Source organism: Primulina tabacum, chromosome 7 (assembly GCF_025594145.1).
Source record: "Primulina tabacum isolate GXHZ01 chromosome 7, ASM2559414v2, whole genome shotgun sequence".
NCBI lineage: Eukaryota > Viridiplantae > Streptophyta > Magnoliopsida > Lamiales > Gesneriaceae > Primulina > Primulina tabacum.
The window spans coordinates 35,998,858-36,021,642 of record NC_134556.1 but is presented as its reverse complement, the minus strand read 5'-3'; the positions used below and the strand labels follow the sequence as shown (position 1 = coordinate 36,021,642).

General features: G+C 36.2%; 2 protein-coding genes and 1 pseudogene across 4 annotated transcripts; 2 read left to right on the top strand and 1 right to left on the bottom strand.

The window, feature by feature from the left end:
- The first annotated feature begins 590 nt into the window (after positions 1-590).
- Positions 591-3,407, top strand: LOC142550722 (subtilisin-like protease SBT3). Its single transcript, XM_075659799.1, has 2 exons — positions 591-2,540; positions 3,384-3,407. The coding sequence occupies exons 1-2, from the start codon at positions 684-686 to the stop codon at positions 3,405-3,407; spliced, it is 1,881 nt and encodes a 626-aa protein (XP_075515914.1). The 5' UTR covers positions 591-683.
- A 4,709-nt stretch (positions 3,408-8,116) lies between these two features.
- Positions 8,117-13,450, top strand: LOC142550721 (subtilisin-like protease SBT3; annotated as a pseudogene).
- Positions 13,451-15,127: 1,677 nt separating this feature from the next.
- LOC142551525 (putative E3 ubiquitin-protein ligase RHG1A) lies at positions 15,128-21,000 on the bottom strand. 3 transcript variants are annotated; one of them, XM_075660804.1, is made up of 7 exons: positions 20,591-21,000; positions 20,451-20,494; positions 17,706-19,539; positions 16,708-16,758; positions 16,049-16,147; positions 15,636-15,779; positions 15,128-15,555 (listed from the first exon to the last, which is right to left on the bottom strand). In XM_075660804.1, the coding sequence occupies exons 3-7, from the start codon at positions 19,440-19,442 to the stop codon at positions 15,424-15,426; spliced, it is 2,163 nt and encodes a 720-aa protein (XP_075516919.1). In that variant the 5' UTR covers positions 19,443-19,539; positions 20,451-20,494; positions 20,591-21,000; the 3' UTR covers positions 15,128-15,423. The 3 variants fall into 3 exon arrangements, with proteins under 3 accessions (XP_075516919.1, XP_075516917.1, XP_075516918.1); XM_075660802.1 differs by having other exon boundaries at positions 16,708-16,761; positions 20,591-20,998; XM_075660803.1 differs by having other exon boundaries at positions 16,708-16,761; positions 17,706-19,523; positions 20,591-20,998.
- Between the last annotated feature and the right edge of the window lie 1,785 nt (positions 21,001-22,785).

Genomic DNA, 22,785 nt, shown 5'->3' with positions numbered 1-22,785 from the left:
ACGTATCTTGATTAAGTGAGTGGATTTAAGCTTGGGGTAACCTTACAATTGACATTGGAATTAACATCTTAAGTATTGGTATTCACCAATTAAGGTGGTGACTGGCGAAAGACCCCAACGTTTGAGATTAGTATCCAAGTCACGCATCCTTAATACCTAATTCGATCCAACTATTGTCGCATTACCTTTACTTTGGAACCAAAAACCATGCACGATTCAATGTGATAGATAATGTTGTGGTATTTGTTCGTAATAATTACCTTTACTTTGGAACCAAAAGCACCAAAATGAGTTGATACTAAATTATTTACTGTTTTCTTTCAAGTAATTAATATTTTTTCAAGCTCATGGGTCGCTCGATTTCTTCCGGGTTGATGTAGTACTGGGTACAATGTGTTTGACGATTTGTCCTTCACTTTTTTCCTGCTCGAGTACAATGAGTGGTCGATTTCTTCTAGGTTGAAGTTCTGGATTTCTTTCAACTATTGCTGATGTCAAGGAGTATTATATTATGCCAGGCCAAACCAGGACAACACAAACGAATGGTTCCGTTTGTGTAATACTAAGCTAGGCCGGATTAGAGTGAAATTTTCAATGTCACCAGTAGAATGGAAAGAACCCAAGCGTTTGCATAAATAGCGGGATTGCGTCCTTAAACATCTCGAACCATATATTTCGAGAAAATGGAGTTTCTTAAAGAGTTTTCCCCTCTGTTCTTGTTTATGCTGCTTCTTTTTCATGCCAATTTGGTTTTAGCAGAGCGATCGAGTTACATTGTCCATACAGACAAATCTTTCATGCCAAATACTTTTCCGAGCCACAACCATTGGTATTCCTCTATGGTTGATTCCTTAAAATCAGTGAGCACTGAATCATTGGACCAGTATCGGGTACCACGAAGCCTAGTTTATACATATGACACTGCATTACACGGATTCAGTGCAATGTTGTCACATGATGAATTAGAAGCTTTGAAGAAAGTGCCGGGATTTGTCTCTGCTTATAGTGATATAAATGTCACACTTGACACCACTCATTCATTTGAATTCCTGTCTTTGAATCCTTTCACTGGGTTATGGCCGGCATCTGATTATGGCAAGGACGTGATTGTCGGTGTTATTGACACCGGTGTATGGCCCGAGAGTCTAAGCTTCAAAGATGATGGGATGACAGAAATTCCAACAAGGTGGAAGGGAATATGTGAGGAAGGACAAGATTTCAATTCCACCATGTGTAACAAAAAACTCATTGGAGTCCGATACTTTAACAAGGGAGTTAAAGCCGCGAATCCTAATATTACCCTGAGTATGAATTCTGGAAGAGACACCGGGGGTCATGGCACACACACCTCATCCACTGTTGCAGGAAATTATGTTGATGATTCCTCTTTTTTTGGATATGCCTTGGGGACAGCAAGGGGAGTTGCACCTCGTGCTAGGGTAGCTATGTACAAGGTCATTTGGAGGGAAGGACGTTACGCTTCTGATGTTCTTGCTGGTATAGATCAAGCCGTTGCTGATGGTGTTGATGTGATTTCCATTTCCATGGGCTTCGATGGTTTCCCTCTATACCAAGATCCAATTGCAATATCATCTTTTGGTGCCATGGAGAAGGGTGTGGTTTTTTCATCTTCAGCTGGAAACGAGCGACTCATTGGGACTTTACACAACGGGATTCCATGGGTATTGACGGTTTCAGCAGGTTCAACGGATCGTTTCTTTTCGGGAACTTTGACTTTGGGTAATGGATCGATCATTGCCGGATGGACAACGTTCCCTGCACCTGCTCTTGTGGCCGATTTACCTCTCATTTACAACAAGACATTTTCTTCTTGCAATTCCATCCAAGCATTGTCGAAAGTTGGAAATGGAATTGTCATATGCGAAAATGGAAGTTTCCTTGATCAATCGTTCTATCTTTCCCAGACAAATGTTGCTGCTGCTATCTTTATCTCAGATGACCCGGATACATTTGAAGCCACTGACTTCACATTTCCAGGAGTAGTGATAAGCTCAAAGGATGGATTAGCAGTTATAGATTATGCTACAAAAGGGATAATGCCAACTGCCAGCATATTGTTCCAGCAAACATTGTTTGGAGAGAAGCCTGCTCCTGTTGTTGCTTCATACACTTCAAGGGGTCCATCACCAAGCTATCCAGGCATATTGAAACCTGATATTATGGCTCCAGGAACGTTAATTTTAGCATCTTGGATCCCAAATGATCCGACTGCTTTTATCGGTAACATCGCTTTGACTAGTAATTTCATAGCTATTTCTGGCACATCCATGGCTTGTCCTCATGCTTCTGGCATCGCTGCGCTTCTAAAAGGAGCACACCCAGAATGGAGCCCTGCAGCCATTCGTTCAGCCATGATGACAACCGCTAACCCTTTTGACAATACACACGATTATATTAAAGATTCATTTTTTAACTACGAAATCGCAACTCCTCTAGCTATGGGAGCAGGCCAAGTCGAACCAAACCAGGCGCTCGATCCTGGCCTAATATATGACGCTACTCCACAAGACTACATAAATGTATTGTTTTTATATATTTTTAAATTTTTATATATTGTTTCGGTATTCCGATATACACTGAATTTTTCAAATTTCATATCATTATCGTACCCAAAAATTCGGTATCTTTACCGTACCGTACCAAAATCTTTGATATAACGAAAATTTGGTAAATTTAGTAATTTTCGAGACGATAATATCGATATATTGAAAATTCATTATTTTTTCCCAACCCTATGTGACGACCATGAATGACACACATTTATATATATATATATATATATATACACACACACATACACACACACAGACGGTCAAAGTTTTGGGTGAAAGTGAGATAGAGACATGACAAGCGAGGCGGGATAGATGGAGGCATGGATCATCCTCAATTCCTTCAACCTCTGTACACTAAATGCAATTCATTAAAATCATCAAAGCTATTGTCAGCATGTTAATTCATTATGCGCTGATTTTAATTAAAACTATTTCTCTTTGGTTCTGTCCTAATTCTAGACTTTGTTGTTTTGTACAAAAAAAACTATTTATTAAATCACGATGAACTATAAATTGAATATATAGTTTTTAATGGAATATCATCATTTCTGCTTCTCTTATAATTTTTCTAAATGATAAAGCTTTATTAACCTTAAACTAATGCGGAGTCGAATCATCTTAGACCCACTGTAGGTACGTGGTTCTTTCATCATCTATCTGTCGATCCATTCACAAGACTCAACCTTCCGAGTCAAAAGGAGAATCGAGCTCATTACCATCCGAACCAACATACGAGTGACGAATCACATAGCTATCTTTCTAAATATTGTGTATTACGCTTAAATATTTTCCTTTTGCAACCCTTGACAGATTCATTTCTCAACCAATTTATAGCTCAAAAAGCCAGAAATCCCAAATTTCTTAAAGTCCAAACTCTCTGCAAAATAAAAACAAGTTGAAATAGTGGCTAAGACCCAATTAATCACCTGACTCAAGAGAGCGTCCCACTTTTTAACTCAGTCTACCCAAAACAAATATGGGTTGAACATAAAAGAAGAATCTTTATCAAGCGAACTAAAGAAATAATTAATCAAAGTGTTTGGAAAAAAAATATTGAACAGTTGTCTTATAAAGTAAATCAATGCATGAAACTCACATATTCGGATATAATGAGAATATATATATTCTCTCGTATAATAATATGTACTATATTGTTCAGAATCAAAAGTGTAATACCCTTTTGTAGCAGCAGTTATTATTTTGTGTTAATAATGGAATTATGGTACTAAGAAATAATGTATTGGAAGAGTCAGCTGTGTTTTTCAATATAATAAGTTGATTACTCTTCTCTACTTTATTGTTTCACTCAAAAATAATGTATTGGAAGAGTCAGCTGTGTTTTCTCAATCCAAAAGAAATTATTTTGATTCTTCCAATACTAAAATGTTGAACATGTCTGAATCTAATAGATATTCGCAGTCATACGATATTTAAGTAAATGAAACAATCATCAGAATTGAGGTTCATTGAAAGAGGAAAATATCAAATATTTTGAATTTTTTAACATGTAATCTTTGCTGTCTCTACCTTTTTTTATATATTCTATCTATTCTATTTTATTAAGGGCGAAGGACATGATAGTAACCACCTAGGGGACACCAATTTTTTCTTTCAACTTTACCCTTATATGATACTAATATTACATTTTTGTTTTTTTGTCTTTTGTTTTTAATTTCAACACTTTTTTTATTTTTATTTTTTTATTTCAAAAATTTAAATATCAATTTAGTCCCGCCATAATTTGTCAAATTTCACTTTAGTCCATCGATAATTATAAAAAAGACTGTACACAAGCATCGTGTGTGCAAAATAACTAGCATTTTATTAAAATTGAGGACATGATAGTAACTACCTAGGAAGGACACCAACTTTACCCTTATATGATAATAATATTACACTTTTGTTTTGTTTTTTTAAATTTCAACACACACTTTTATTTTTTATTTTTTTATTTCAACAATTCAAATAGCAATTTAGTCCCTCCATAATTTGTCAAATTTCACTTTAGTCCATCGATAATGATAAAAAAGACTGTACACACACATTGTGTGTGCAGAGTAAGTAGTCTATATAATAGTTTGAGAGACTTATAGGTGATGACACCAGTTTTTATATCAATTTTACCCTTTTTTAACGTTTAATATTTATATGTTCCTTTCTCACTTAACTTCTCAAGAGAAACTGCTTCACGTTTATCTCGTTTCCCTTCTACTCAAACGACAGTTTCTTCTCTCAATTTGTCCGATTTTCAGATACTGAATCGTTCTTCACTGCCCTTGCAATCTGCGCTCTCGATTCCGATTTTCTGCACTCTATGCTATAGCAAAAGGGATTTGAATACCTCTCTCTCAATGTATCTGGTTGTTAATATTATATTTGACTTGGTTTTTTTGCTTTGTACATTTTCCATTTTTTGAAGGCCAGGATAGGCTTGCTTTGTTAAGCTCTCGATTCTGAGTCTTCGCGTTCTCGATTCAGATTGTCTGCACTTGACGCTATAGCAAAAGCTAATGATTCAAATAGTTTTATCATAATCTCTATAGTGGTTTTTAATATTTAATTTTGATTTTATACTTTGTATATTTATATTTTTTGAAGGCAAAAAATAAACTTACTTTGTTGGGCTCTCGATTCCGAATCTTTGTGTTCTATACTATAACAAAAGATAAGAATTGAAATATCTCTTGTTGTTGTTAATATTTAGTTGGGTACTTTACGTATCAAGAGTGGGTCATTAATCATTTTTTATTTTCATAAAATTGCTTGAGAAATGTTGAAATTTGTACCAGTTAAAGCAAATGCATGTCTTCTTAATATCTTCTGGCCTATCCAACATCAATCCATTTACATGTAGAATCCTGTTTTGGTTGCTAATCCTTCCACATCTCTTGCGCTTATGGTAGGGTTAGGGGAAATAAAAATACCGATTTTTCGGTATACCGATATTACCATACCGAAAAAATATCGAATTTATCCAATATTTCGGCATGATACGATAACGATACTGAATTTTTCGCTACGATAACGATATGAAATTTGAAAATTTCAGTATATACTATAATAATGAAACAATAAATAAAAATTTTAAAATATGTAGTATTGTTAAACAATAAATTTATAAAATTTTAAAAATATAAATTTTTTTCCGGAATAAAATAACATATAACGATACCGTACCGAAATCTCGGTATACATTAAAATTTCGATATAATCGACGGCATATCGAAAATTTCAATACGATATTGGTATAAAATTTTCTTATACCGTAATTTTCGGTACAATATACAATTTTCGGTACGGTACTGTACGATAAGCTAGGTACGATCAAAGATTGATTTAAAAGATGGTGAATAAATAAGCTCAACAAACTCAAAAATTATTTTGGTTAGGCTTAGTAACATTTGAAATTATTCTTGTCAGTTGGATATCAATAAGCTAGCAGTTGGGTACTGTGCGGAATAAAACTCATACGGTTTGAACACGATAAATGGCTTGAGTATAAATATTTAGGCTAAAAATGAAAGCTAAATGTAGAGTAACTCGAATATAAATTGCACATATTAGTTTCTTAATGTTAGAAGACTTGAATTACTCTTACGTCAACTTTTTTTTTCTCTCGGAAATATTTCACTAAAAAGACTTCAATAATTACAACGCTTTGTAGTGGCTCACTTCAGCATAACTCACAACTGCCTAATTAAAACTCTTAGTATCTCACAAACTTAACACAAAATTATTCATAAAACTTCTTACGATCAAATTACAAGTATTTCGGAATGAAAACAATAAGCACAACTGATCGTTGACGATTTAATAAAATGTTTTAAGTGTGTGTTTATGAAAATCTCAATAATTTTTTCTTCTTGATATATTGGGAATAATAGAAAGCTTTTGAAGGTCGAGAGCTAGGGAGACGGATTGCTCACTCCCTTGCTCACTCCTTCTATTTATAGGCTTCAACCCAACAATTAGGAAAATGAAATCTGATATCCGTTTAGAACGAGGTAGCGTTGAACACATTTTTTTCACGTCACCGTCCTTTGTGACAACGTACATTATAAATAGTGCTTGCGGAATTCTGACATTTACCGATAATCAAATATTGTATCTGATAAGTCAGTTTGGTCCTAATCTTTAACATAGTAAACTGATAGTTTTCAACGAGTGTATTCTGACAAGCCTGACTGATTCAGTTGAGTAGGGTCAACAGTTGACTTGAGTAAAAGTTACTCTTGATCAGTTGATTTTGACGATAAGTTTTCTAATATTAAGTTATTTGATCTTTGTTTCCACTTATTAGTTTATGTAGTAAAATTCTTTTCGATGAGGCTGTTTTTAATAATCTAAAATTTAATTGATTTAACAAATTAGTGTTATAGGCGCACGGAGCTTTGTAAGGTTCGTGATTATTAAATAAATTCATTGAATTAAGGCATGAATCTTGAAAAGGGTTCTTACTATGTGGCATGAACAAATATATTCAGAAAAATAGTTTTCTGTTCAATTAATTTGTTGAATTTTGAGTTTTGGTCTATTAAGTTTTCAAATTTTGGTTTTGATACACTAACTTTTTGGTTTAGAAATATTTTTGGTCTAGTTGATGGTGTGACACTAAAAGTAGTGACATGACATCGAAAAATGTTGATATTGCAAAAAAATTACTGACTTTTTCAGATGTCATATCAACAATTGGACCAAATATTCGAAAATAAAAAGTTAGTGTACATAAACCAAAATTTGAAATTTTAAAGTTAATGTACACGGACTAAAATTTAAAAATTTAGTAGACTAAAACCCCATGTTAGATAATGGATTAAAAAAATCATTTTCCCAACATATTCAACAAAAAAGTTATCCTTATTTACCTTTTTTTAAAAAAAAAATCTGGTTTTGTGCTAATTCAAAGGGTAAATTATGTTAAAATCTCCAAATCCAAACTGAACTTTGTGTTCAGACCTTTTGTCAGGAAAAATTTGTTTTCACTCCTTGACATCAGCAATAGTTGAAAGAAATCCAGAACTTCAATCTAGAAGAAATCGACCACCCATTGTACTCGAGCAGGAAAAAAGTGAAGGACAAATCGTCAAACACATTGTACCCAGTACTACATCAACCCGGAAGAAATCGAGCGACCCATGAGCTTGAAAAAATATTAATTACTTGAAAGAAAACAGTAAATAATTTAGTATCAACTCATTTTGGTGCTTTTGGTTCCAAAGTAAAGGTAATTATTACGAACAAATACCACAACATTATCTATCACATTGAATCGTGCATGGTTTTTGGTTCCAAAGTAAAGGTAATGCGACAATAGTTGGATCGAATTAGGTATTAAGGATGCGTGACTTGGATACTAATCTCAAACGTTGGGGTCTTTCGCCAGTCACCACCTTAATTGGTGAATACCAATACTTAAGATGTTAATTCCAATGTCAATTGTAAGGTTACCCCAAGCTTAAATCCACTCACTTAATCAAGATACGTTGATATCTAAAAGTGGTACATCACTGGTACTCTTCCATACTTGAACCGGTAAATATACATGCGACAATACGTTCCATGGATTCAGTGCAGTGGTGTCGAAAGATGAATGGAAGCTTTGAAGAAGTCACCTGGATTCCTCTCAGCTTATGAAGATGGCATTGTCACACCAGACACCACGCATAGCTATTAGTTCCTGTCTCTCAACACTGTTTTCCGGCTGTGGCCAGCCTCCGAGTAGGGGAAGGACGTCATCATTGGTGTCGTTGACGGTGGTGTTTGGCCTGAAAGCTTGTGTTTTACAGATGATGGGATGACGGAGATTCCAGCAAGATGGAAGGGAAAACGTCAAGAAGGGGGAGGAATCAGCATCTTCAACTCTCGTTGCATCACATTCTACACTACTTCGGTGGTACACCAACATCATTTCCAATCTATTACACTACATTTCGCTCGTAGAATATTTTCATAATATTCTTTTTTATTTCAATATTAATATTTCTACTTTCTAATAACTATTTATTGATAACTGTTTATAGTTTGACTGTTTCGTTTGATAATATAATACTAATTAAATCTTTATATTTATATATTAATATTTTAATTAATTATTTTGTATAAAAAATATTTAAATTAATTATTTCATATAAAAAATTAGTAAAATAATATTTGAATAAAATATATAAATCATTGGAAGTAAAATAAACACGACCATTTGATATTAAATAATAATATAACACAAACAAAAGATTAAATATTTGAACTACTATATAAATCACTAGAACTTAACAACAGAAAATTTTGCAAAAAATACTTGAAGCCAAACGTCGAGATAATGACAACTTTGGATCTTATTTAGAAAAAAATTGGAAGATCGATGTCCGATTTTCCTAATTATTAAAATCTATTTTTATGTTTTGTGATTTTGTTGTTTGTTAATGTTGTTTTGTGATATTTGTTGTGCCTCTTTCATAATTTGTACTCTTTTTAATCCATTAGTAATTTAATTTTATTTTTATTATATTTTTATTTTTGTAGTAATTTAATTTAAAATTAAAATATTGAATTTTTATAATTAATATTTCAAAAATTTTAAAAATTAATTTAATATTTATTTAAAATTAAAACAAGTTAAATTATAAATTTATTATTTAATTAAATTATAAAATAATTACATTAAACTAAAAAATAAAAAATGAAAAAAAAACTGTGGCGCAGCAGCTACGTTTGGAGCAATTCTGTAGTGTGAATTGTGGAGTTGGTTGGAGCCAGGGGTGTAGCTAGAAAACTTTTTGACCTTGAGCTGAATGATTCGATAAACAAAGTGACATGAACTAGATATAAGCTACTGAAGATGTGCTCTGCGGTTTTTCATCGAATAAAACTTATCGATTATTGAATTGGTGTCTATGCTTGCAGTAAACTTTTTTCAATGTAGACAATCATAGAATATGCCAAGAACTCTTCTTCCATCTTATTCCGGAGTGAGGTCTTAAGAAATTTCATAGTTGAGAATGATCGTTCAGTTGTTGCCATAGAAACAAAAACAAGATGAATCAAATCTTTAAGAAAAATGCAACGGAGCCGCGAGGCAGGCGCTTTGGTGCGTAAGATTTTTCTGAATATTATCTAGATAGAAACTCTAGCACACATATTTTGAAGGCTGATCAGTAGTTTTAGAGATTATTATTCATTGGAGGAGGCGGAAGAAAGGAGCCGAAAGAGGAGACGGAAGATAACTCAACCGAAAAACAATAACTTGATAAGGAATCTTTGACTAAATACACTCATAAACGTCTAATTCTTTCAAGTGAAGTAAACCTTGTTTACATTTTCATATTAGGAGATCCTAAAAAACATTGTATCAATCAATAATTACATTGTGGGATATTACTTCACTATAAAACATTGATAGAATGTTTATTTATTTCTAAAATGAATATTTCAATCAAATCAAATTTTATCAGCACATGTCTAGGATGAGAAGACCACCACCAATGAAAGGTGCATAAGCTATTACCAAACATTTTAAATGAGCATCAAAACTAACTTCGATAATTAATAACATCCAAACACCTAAATAGAAGGAATGAACACAAATTGAGAATTTAATAACATTAAGACAACTTCACTTTACTAAAAGCCCGGTCAAACAATTTATTATCGTCTCAAAAACTCAAATTAACTCAAAATAATATGTCGTAGTCACCTGACAAATCATTGAAGAATCGCTTATTAACTTCTGCACAGAAACAAATTTAACATGATTTTATTTCAAAGAAAAACAAAAAATCCCGGAACAACTAAAAACCAATTAAGCAGCAAAAAACAATCATTTCACCTTGTGCAAACTCAATCGAAGTCTTCTACCGCACAAGCCTTTTCAAATGGGTTTAAAATAATTTTAGTGGACTAAGTTACTAAATATAATTATTTAATGGGCAGGAAAAAACTTTAATATAAGCTAAAATTACATATATACCATAATTGGGTTGGAGCTTACGCTAGCCTTTGGGGTGGCTCCGCACTTAGAGCATGTTGTGGTGCTACCATTGGAGATGGTCTAAACTGATCCTTGTGTAACAAGAAACTCATCAGTCATCAAAGCACAATATTTCAATTCCCGAGTTCGAGTTGCGAACACGAGATTTACTATTACTATGAATTCTGCCAGGGACGATGATGGTCACGGCATGCATGTTGGCTCCAGTGGCGCCGGTAATTATGTGCATGGTGTCTCACTCTTCGGTCAAGCCCCCGGGACGGCAAGAGGGGTTGCTCCAAGAGCTAGACTGGTAGTGTACAAGATCCTTTGGAACGAGGGCATTCTAGAATCTGATGCGCTTTCTGGGATTTATCAGGCTGTGGCTGACGGGTCGATGTGCTGTCAATTTCTTTGAGTTATCGAAATACTAATTTGTATGAGAACCCGATAGCCGTAGCAGGCTTGGGTGCTCGAGAGAAGGGGATTCTCGTGTCTATATCAGCGGAAAACGAGGCCCGAGTGCAGCAACTATGCTAAAAAGGATTCCATGGGCTGTCGTGGTGGCTTCAGGGACCGTGGATTGGTGGTTTTGCCGGAACCCTACTTGATGATACCCTGGAAAGGGCTCGAGTCATTCTTGAACTCGGACGGAAAGAGAAAACTTATACGAGTCAAATTCTAATTTGCTGCAAAGATTAGAGCATGAGTAAAATTTTGATAGGGTAATCTAGCCCGGACATGGTACCCTCGCCTGACCAGGGTACTTTCGCCCGACCAGGGTACTCTAGCCCGGACAGGGTACTCTCGTCCGATCAGGGTACTTTAGTCCGACCAGGGTCCTCTAGCAGGGACAGGGTTCTTCGCCCGACCAGGGTCCTCTAGCCCGGACAAGGTACTTTTGTCCGACCAGGGTCCTCCAGCCCGGCCAGGGTCCTCTCGCCCGGACAGGGATCAGGTCACCCGACCAGTATGGGTTACCATGCATCATTAGCATGATAATCAGTGCCCATGACAAGACCCAAACAGTATGGGTTGCCATGCCTACTGACAGATGACAGGGTATGTGCAGTTGTCTAATCAAGAACAGTGTACATGCACTGTAATCGAGGTCATATTCTCCCTTATAAATACACATGTTTGCTCATTTGAGAGGGGGCAATCTACTGCATTCAATAGATTCTCTCTCTACTTGGTGAACCTTGTACTGACTTGAGCATCGGACTGGGTTTCCGGTGCCCCACTGACATTATCTTGTTGAGTGTGTGCAGATTGTCTGACTCGGGGTCATCCATCAGGCCAGACCACGCGAGCTCATCCCATCAGGTCAGGCCAGACTCATCCCAACATGTCAAAATATTTATCAGGAAAGTACACTTCTCTGTTCGGGTAGATTGCCCACTCAGCTCACCCAATCTACCCGGGCATCATCATAACTCTTGGAAGTGGGAAAAGGATAACGGAATGGACTATGTTTCCTTGGGAGATGTGGTTAGAGACTTGCCGCTAGTTTACAATTCGACGTTATCTGCGTGCAACTCTACCGAATTGCTTGCCGAAGCTCCTTTTGACAACATTATTGTACGCAATCAAACCAATGAAACTACCAATTTATTTTCCCTAATGAGGTATCTTATCCAGTCCAATGTCCGACCAGCAGTCATCATATCCGAAGATATCAGTACTCCGATTCATTTCTTTTCCTCACCCAGGAGTGGTGATCACCCCGAAAGAAGCACGAGATGTGATCAAATATGCAAAAAACAACGATACATCAATTGATTTCCAACAAACAATTATTGAGACAGAGGCGAGAGCTGCTCTGGCACAGTCGGCTTCTTCGTCGAGAGGACATGCACGAAGCTATCCTGGAACCTTGAAATTCGACATAATGGCACCTGAAGTGTTGATATTAGCAGCAAATAATCCCTTTATTATCAGGCCACAAGTCGGGAACATCGTTTTCTTGCCTACAGATTACATCTCATGTCCAGCACTTCAATGGCATGCCCTCACATTTCCGGAATAGCTTCGCTTCTAATTGCAGCGCACACGAGTGGGAGCCCTGCCGCAGTTCAATCCTCCATGATAACCACTGCAAATCCGTTAGATAATACTGGAGAACCAATTAAGGACATTGTCTATGATTATCGAGTCGCAACGCCTCTAGGCATAGGAGCATGGCAAGTGGATCCAAACCGCGCACTGGATCCAGGCCTTGTTTACTATGCCACCCCGCAAGACTGTCAATCTCGTGTGCTCTATAAATATCATTCCAGAACAAAATAAAACTATCATAAATCAATCTACAACTGTGACAAATGTCGGGATAATTGCAGCCACATATAGATATAAGTTGGAAACACTACAAGGTTCAACAATCACGGTTTCGTCGGAGATTCTTGCGTTTGGAAAGAAAAACGAGAAGCAGAGCTATCAACGATTCGTTACCGGCGTAGTAATGATTCTACGGTCACCTATGGCACCTATGGTTCACATACAAAAGATGGTAAATATGATGCATAAAAATTTTGTTTAATTATAATCTATATAAAAATAATAATAATAAATTTTATATTAGGGAAAAATGTAGCATGACAAGTTTAAAAGAACATTTAATTTTTTTATATTTAAAACTTCATTTTTATTATGCAGCTATGATATACATAACTACATAAATTTTCTTTTAATATTATAATTTTTTTATTTGAAATCAGTAGAAAATGAAGTTATTTTAAAATTAAAATTAATTTACATCCTATTCTATCAACTTTATTTATTTTTAATTTTTTGTATGGTTGATAAAAAAACTAATGCTACGAAAAGACAGATATTTGAGTTGAGAAGTGGGATATCTGCTCATGTTAACCTGGCTCCTCCCATGTATGGAGATCTTTATGCTTTTGAGAAGTAGTTTGGATGGTAGGGTATGATGAGTTTTTATCAAGAGGTTTGAGATTTAATCTCTCTCTGTCTCTGTTATCCCAACTTTGAGTTTGTCACGGAGGGTTCCAGTATGATTTATCTGATCAGCGCGGTTTGCACGCAACTGTTTTATCTTTTGGGTTTGTCCCGATCACACTAAAAATAATGGCCAAGGGTTTTCAAGATTCAAAAAAAAAGTTTGGATATCTTTATCATCCAAAAAGACATCAATTCCCCTTAAATTATATTGACAGGCCTGCTATTTTAGCCTTGATTTGACTTTGTTTTCCTCATCACAAAGTATTATATTATGCCAGGCCAAACCAGGACAACACAAACGAATGGTTCCGTTTGTGTAATACTAAGCTAGGCCGGATTAGAGTGAAATTTTCAATGTCACCAGTAGAATGGAAAGAACCCAAGCGATTTACTGTTTTCTTTCAAGTAATTAATATTTTTTCAAGCTCATGGGTCGCTCGATTTCTTCCGGGTTGATGTAGTACTGGGTACAATGTGTTTGACGATTTGTCCTTCACTTTTTTCCTGCTCGAGTACAATGGGTGGTCGATTTCTTCTAGGTTGAAGTTCTGGATTTCTTTCAACTATTGCTGATGTCACGGACTTGAAACAAATTTTTCCTGACAAAAGGTCTGAACACAAAGTTCAGTTTGGATTTGGAGATTTTAACATAATTTACCCTTTGAATTAGCCCAAAACCAGATTTTTTTTTTTAAAAAAAAGGTAAATAAGGATAACTTTTTTGTTGAATATGTTGGGAAAATGATTTTTTTTAATCCATTATCTAACATGGGGTTTTAGTCTACTGAATTTTTAAATTTTAGTCCGTGTACATTAACTTTAAAATTTCAAACTTTGGTTCATGTACACTAACTTTTTATTTTCGAATATTTGGTCCAATTGTTGATATGACATCTGAAAAAGTCAGTAATTTTTTTGCAATATCAACATTTTTCGATGTCATGTCACTACTTTCAGTGTCACACCATCAACTAGACCAAAAATATTTCTAAACCAAAAAGTTAATGTATCAAAACCAAAATTTGAAAACTTAATAGACCAAAACTCAAAATTCAACAAATTAATTGAACAAAAAACTATTTTTCTGAATATATTTGTTCATGCCACATAGTAAGAACCCTTTTCAAGATTCATGCCTTAATTCAATGAATCTATAAAAGATCCAACATTTAATACTATGATTTTCTAAATGTCTGGTATACATAAAAAACCAATCACAATTTTAGGAACAATATAGCAAATTATCATTGAGCTTAAGTAAGGTAGTAGCTACGTAATAGATTTAGTTCTAGTGAAATTTTACGTTTTGAAATGATATTCAGCATTCAAAATTTTTTTTAATATAAAAAAAAGATAGTTTTAAAATAATAATTGTCAAGCCTAAATTAGTGTTGTTTAATACACGCATATACATAAGCAGAAAATCGAAATAAAAAGTTGTTCCCGCAAGTAAAAATATATTAACTAATATTTTTCACAGACATCAATCAGGTATTATCTATTTTCATAAATATTTTAATTACTATCAAAATTTCTCTAAATTTGAATGATAAGAGTGCAAGTTTTTTATTTTTCCGATAAAGCGTAAGAATAAAAATTCAAGATTGGGTTAGAAAAAACCATGCAAGAAAGAATCAACGTTAGATATATACGACCATAAGAATATTCGAATCTCCAACATCGAATTCAATGATTGTCTAGGTATGAGTTTTAACATCGTTTACCTTTCACGTGGAAGGATCCAGCTTATCCTCCCCACATGAAAGAACTCGGGAAATTTCAAGAAGGTTGCAAAATGTATAATAAAGGGGAAAAAAAATGAAGTTCATAAATTAATGAGCTTCGTTTAATTCACGAGCAACCATGGTGTCAATAACTCATGATCCAAGGAACAAAAGAATGGCCAAAATCGTTAGCCACGTCTCACGTTTTCAATCCCGCTGTTTTACAAATGGGGCACAAATTTTTGAGCATGAGCCATTGTTTGATGCAGTCTTTATGAAAGTCGTGGCCGCAGTCCAGTGTACCAAGGTTGTCTCCTTCGCTGTACTCTTCCTGTATCAGTCCAGCATTGCAGCAAAATGAACAGCAAGTCGAATTTATTTTATTTTTTTCAAGTAAAGAAATTTCCGTACCCGACATATACTGCAAGGCTCTGTTTCCACTGGATTTTCGGCTCTGCTTGTTTCGTAGTTCTTGTGTTTTAGATGATTGATTATAACCTCTTCTGTCAATCCTGTGTTCACGTTTCCAATGCGTTCCTCTAAGGCCAACAACTCCTGGAAGAGAGGATGTTAAATTTGAGTGGCCAGTCGTAAATAGGGTGTAGAATCTAGCGTTTGATATTGGTATCAAACATTACAGTTGGAAATATATACAACTGAAATCTTCTCAACTAAATAATAGTTCAAATGCCACGTTTCAATACTTGTCTCATCGTAGGCAGTCATATGATACCGCATATAGAGGATTGCCAGTAAGGATAAATGTTACACTCCCAAAAGACTGGATAATAAATAAATGGAAAAAGGAAATGCTTCTTGCTCACCTCATAAGTCATGTTATCTACATCCAGCCGCATGTCACGATGTCGATCATGCAGATCAGCCATCCCGAAAAAGACTGAATTATCCAGGATCATAAGGTCCTGGCACACAGACAGAGTTTGCCTTTGTATTTGGAAAACATAATGTAAAACTACGAGGCAGAAATGAACAATAAAGAAGATAATATTCTGCTTCTCTAACTGTCAGCTGATCACCGCTGCATACAAAACTAAGCTAGTAGAACTACCCCTCCCTCCCTTAACTACACAACATAAAGGTACAGACGATAATATTCCTCCATACCAATTTGAAAATGCCATATGTGGAACTGAACAAAGCTTTAGAAGAGAAAGTGTGCATCACGATATCATCTAAGGTACTCAGGGAAAAATATTATCTTCTAGAAAAAAATCATATGCAGCCGTGCTAAGAAGAAAGTGGACGCCTTCGATTTTGGGACAAAGGAGTGCATTTTATATCCTGGTTTATCAAATTGGACTAAACTTTTATGGTACCAAAAGTACGAGGAACTAAATATTCAGCGACATAATGATAGCATCCTACTCCGGGACAAATAGTTACAGATGCACGTGATTGCAATCAATGCTCATGCATGATGCACAAGAAAAAGAACAGAGGATTAAAAAGCAGAAGCACGAACCTCCAGTCTTAACCCCTCCCCCCTTCGCATGAGGTCCAAGACACGGCGAATCTGCTGAAAATATACGTATATTCAGAAACATTTTTTTTCCATGTTCTATATAAAATAACAGGAAAGTTTCTTCAATAGTATATGGATATAGAATGATGCAAAACCAGTACAAACAAAGATTGAAGCATAAAAAATCAGGGTCTTATGAGAAACTATAAGGTCATCTTGGAACATGTGCATCAAGATAAATTAGCATGGTTCTAAACATTAATGCACAAGCACATCGGTAGTCAATCAAACATATTATGCACATTTTTACCAAAATATGAGTTAAAAAGAACATGAAAACATCAAGAACAAATAAACCCAGCTGAATGCTAGAATACATAAGATTTTGCAATGGATCATCCATCAACAGCAAGTGTTCTACTCACAGGGCCCGTCTTCTGGACCAAAGCAGGTGTAAACCAAACCCATGTTGACTAGAGGAGTTCAAGGCAGCAAGTTCAAATTTTATGAGAAACGTTTCCCCCGTGATATACACCGAATCACCACAAATCTAATTCTCGCGTCTCCCACTTCGGCAAACCAATGCATACTAGGAACTTATGTTTGAATGTCAATCTTATGGATATCAGAGACCTCATACCAAATCCAAAAGCAAAAGATTACAAGTTTACAACTAAACAACGACTATTCAACTTATCATCGAAGTCTCAACCAGATAAACATGATTGTTTAACCTCACCTAGGATTTCGAATCACCAATTGATCCAAAAAAATCAACAGTTAGGCATCTTTAAGGACCACTAATCGAAAAAAAATTTTGAATCCAAGTAAAAACGAATCAAGGCCGACGTGCAAACCACATGGGAAATGAGTAATAGGAGAAACATAATGTGAATTCATTAAGTTGAAAATCAGCCATAAATAATTTCAACACTCCTTCTAAGAAGATGCAAATGCAGGCAAAAGAATGTACAATATGTGTGTGTGTCAATTCATACCTCAGACATAATAGCACTTCTTCCTTCAGTAGCAGAAGCAAAAACTCGTAGTGAATTAGGTGTTCCAAAAGCACCATCACGACGTCTCTCCAATAACGTTGACCTTTGGTTCGACATACCCGGTCTAAATGTAAGTGGCATCTCTTGTGGGGTAACTGAAGAACTTGTCCGTGTGGCAAGATTACTGCTCTGACCCCCAAATTCAGTTCCTGCTGAGGATAACAAAGATCTTCGAACAATTTCTGACACTCTCTGAGGATATTGTGGACCACTTCGATGAGACCAATTAGGTGAAGCAGAATCAAGCCCTGAAGATGTGGCTATCTGAGAAGTAGATGCAGCATTTCCAGCTATATTGTGATTCCCACTAGCAACGTTCCAGTTTATGGGATACCGAGATGAACTTCTCATCTCACGATCCGGAACAAAGATAGGATGGTCCGAAATGCTTCTGGGAATATTTCTTTGAGCAGTGTCATTATAAAGTCCAGCATCCCTCTCTCCTAAAATAGGAGTGGAAGCAAATGGGCTGTGAGTTCTTGAGCTAGATGCTTCATTCCACCTAGTCTGAAGATTTCGGCGAACAAAAGGAACTTGCAAAAGAGCTGACTGCCCATGAACAGTTCCATTTTCCACAACAGGAGATGGATTCAAGTCTAATAGACGATTGCGAAAAACTAATCTCGATGAATTCTGAGAAGATGAACCATCTACACTTCCAAATTCGACCTCTGCTGAAGATGGATTTACAGGCATAGGATCTTGCCGTTGTGATTGATTCGACCGCAAGCTGAAATTCCTGAGAGAATTTTCAGCAGTTCCGGAGGGATTCAAAGAAAATGGACCTACAGAAACTGCTTCGCCAACACCAATCCTAAGCCTTGAATTTGACCGCTCCGACCCATTATTAGTGACAAGGTTGTTGCCAATCTGTGCTGGCATTGTATTGTTTCTTGCATCAAGCTGAGCAGATTGTACGGCATCCCATTGACTTCTTTCCGCATTCTGATAATAATTTGAACTCCCAGCTCCGGAAGACTCTCCCACCACTTCAAATATTTTTCTCTTGCAAGATGCTCGTTGACCATCCAAAGAACCAGACCCGTATTCACTCTCTTCCATTGTACATCCACGAAATCCAGACGGCAACCTCAAAGAATCCGAGGAACCACCGGCAGATGTCCTATAACCATTTGATGTTCCAACAGATATGTATGTGTCAGGACGTTCGATTATCTCAACATAATCATCCTCATTGTTTCTGTATCCTGAACTCATGTTAAGATCCTGCAGAAGGGCTTCTGAGCTGGTACCACGAGCATGAAGCAACCCATCTGTAGTATAATTGTCATTTGGATTTGCATTATGAATGTCAAACGAAAAAATATTAGATGGTTCAAATTGACGTTCTTCTATGGTGAGAGTGGCTCGATTGTGAATGCCGATAAGATTTTCTGTTTTTCCCTCATCTTGCTCGCCTTGATTCTGTGCAGAATTTGAACTAGATTGACCGGCACTCCACTCTCCATTCGGGCCATCATGTCTTGCATAATGCAGATACGAGATATTGGTTTCACCTGATGATATTCTGTACTCAGGAACACGATTTTGCGCAGAAGCCTGCATACTGTTCCAGGACATTTGTGAATCTATGCCAGAAGGAACTGATGATGATCCAAGATCAAAGCTTAGATTTTCGGGCAAGGCAGCGCTGACAAAACTCCTTTGCCCTTGCATTAAGGCGAACCGGCGAATGCTTGATTTCTTCAAATACACACAAATAGTTCGAATACACCTGAGTCGGGGTATCTACCAATTCTGTTCTTCGGAAAATCTTCAACCATTAACACATTGAAATGTTCATGTCACATACTTTACAGAAGTAAATTCAGAGACACATAGCATGAACAACTAGAAAATAATTACAAGAGAACGTTGCTCGTAAGTCACTGAAAATTAAACACACTTAAGTCCCAAAACTTCTGCAAATAATGACACATATCACCAGACATCACTTGATAATCAGCATAAAAAGTTGTAATTAGCATCTCCGAGTAAATAAATAAATGTCAAATGATTTCAGCGCAAACAAGAACAGAACATTCGTAGTGCTAGGATCCTAACAACTTAAAGTTCGAAAGAAACGAACTTGTGGGTATTTCAAAATTCTCAACATCCTTACTATGACTTTTAAAGAATTTGCATCCATGTTGTGGCTTGCAACATTTTAGCATTTTGGAAGTACTACAAACATATAGGAGAAAAAGGGTGAAAAAGGAAAAAGAAAAGAGTCAACCCAATCTCCTAATTCACAAAAAAAATTGTCCATTCATCACGAAATTATGGGAACACTGAGATAAGTGGTGAAGGAATTGAAAAGAAAATGTTGACCTCGGAAAAAATCTGAAAAAAAATCCGACTTTGAATCACCTAACCACAGTCCACAAATCTAACTAAGGGAAAAGCATAGAGGAATCAAAAAACACACTTCTAACTTCTAGAACTAGCAAATATTTTCCCAAACAAAGATACTAAACCCATCAAAAATATGAAATAGAAACGTAAAAGACTGAAAGACAATGCAACGCATGAATCCCAGGAACCAAATGCGACAAATAATCCGAAAGATCAAATTTTTAGCCAGTAAAAATTAAAAGAACAAACGGATAATCGTGTTGAAAAGAGCTAACACGATGCCATCATTCAAGATCAAAAACTGAATAAAATAAAATCTGAAACTTTTACCAGCAAGAGAGCAGCAGAAATAGCAACAGATCTAAAGGCAAGACCTGAAAACAGCAAAACAGCCATTAAAAAAAATTTCTTCTTGCAAGTAAATAAACGGCAAAAACATCAAACAATCATAAAAAACTCCCCCGCCACACCTCTCTTTTCTGCATCCAGGCACAGAATAAACGAAAGAAAATCGAACAAAAAAACAACACAAACTCCAAACCTCGTGCAGAAAATTTTAAAGAGGGAGGGAGAGAGGAAAAAAAAAAGTTTCTTGAAATGAGATGATGATAAAAGAGATGAGAATGAAATGAATTGGTGGGTATTGTGGTGTGAAAAAAAGAAGGGAAATTGAGAGAGGGGTGGAAAGATTAATGAGGACAGTAATCTTTAATTTACTCAAAAACACCCCACCAATAGGCGACAAGGGCCACATTCACACCTCTATGCACAGATAGACGTGAAGAAAAAAAATTCAAGAAAGCAATAAAAGAGAGAGCTTTCCAATTTTCATTAATGCCCACAATAAATAAAATAATCAAATCAAAAGTCAGAAATCAGGGAGGATTCCTCCTCTCTGCAGTCTCCAGTGCGTGATGTTAATGAAAATGCAAAATTTGTTAAATACATTATTTATGATACTAACATTACAAAAACCAAAAGGAAATTACAAATTAAAAACATAGTCTCAATTCAATTATATGGGCTCAGGATTATCACAGTTTCCAAGTCTTTCTCGTGAGAGGAAACGGGCGGAAAGGCTCTTCCTTTGTTTTTATCTTCGGTTTTCAAAATCTTCACGCCAAGCACCTGTCCCTTGTTTATGCATCCATGCCATCCATCACACGACTGTTTTTGTACTCATTTCAAGTCTCCCCCATGCTTCGTTGAATGTGTAGTATACGCACATCTTGGAACCAGATGTACCAAATCAGATCATAGTAGTGATTCTATATCTATAGATTTAATTGTGTGTATCTTAAATTATAGTTTTAGAAGAAAAAAAATATTTTGTTTTTTGTATTTTAATTTGTTATTTTTCTTTATCATATAATGTTATACTAATATATCTCCAAAATTGATTCGATGTAAAGAAGACGTGCTTTCTAGAAATTTGAGTACATCTTTATGATATGATCTCATGGTTCTATATATGTGAGACTGATGGACTATACTCACATGTAACACAAAATAAAAAAAAATTCATGAGTTGAGTCGGATTGGAAATCAGTATCACGAAATTAACTTGTGATAGAGTCTCGCGAGAGTTTTTGTATAGAATTTTATTATAACATATCTCAAAATTGATCAGATCGAGTTGGTATAGTTTCTCTACGCCTTTTATTACCAACAATTATTAATTTTGAATGTTTGGCCACGGGGGGTTTTTTAGCATCACTCTTTGGATTGTTTCTTAGTCAAAAGTCGTGGGAGATATATCATGATACCCCTGTAAGGGTCCGGGATAATGGTGACCCATTTCCGGGTTAGTGATGACCCGGGTTATCGGTTGAATAGCCCGGATCAGAAGACAGCTGCCCGGGCACTTCTTCTCCACCCGGTTTCTCATACAGGTACCCAGGTAACCAACTACCCAGGCCACCTCGAGAATTGCACCACACTCGAGTGTGATCGATACAGGCAGCCTAATCCGTCAGAACCACTTGGGCTTGGAGTGTCCTAGAAGTCATCAGAAGCTACAAGTATGGGCAGTCGACTTGCCATACTTAGTAGGTGGCACAAGAATCGAGGTACCTACCCCATTTTCTACTATAAATAGCAAGTATTAGTGTCATTTAAACATTCGGAAATCTTTGAACTAAAAGCACTTACATATTTCCCTTCAAATATTGCTTGTGTTCATAAAAAAGCCTGCTGACTTAAGCATCGGAGTGGCCACGCCGGACATCCCTCCGGCGCCCATTCACGAGTTACTTTCTTGTTTACAGGTGTTGATCCAAGCCATTATCTTCACTCAAATTCCCAAACATTATAAATTATTGATTTGGTCCATTGAAGCCCCGTACCCGGCTCACCTATTTTAACGAGATCACATCATTGGCGCCGTCTGTGGGAAAACACTGAGTTCGAGACGTTGATATGGCTCGTACGAGAAGAATCAACCAGGGTAATTCTCACGCCCAGGGTGATGGGGGGCAAACTTCAAGACAAGCTGATGTTAGTAACATTGGAACAAACCTCATTACCCTGACCCCTGAAGAGTTAAAGAAAATGATGGCCGATGCCGTTGTGCTAGCTATGGCCAGGAAGGAGGTCTCTCACCCTGTCACACCACCCGGTGATAAACAGGGACGTGATCAGGGACTTGAGCAGGAGCAGGGGCAGG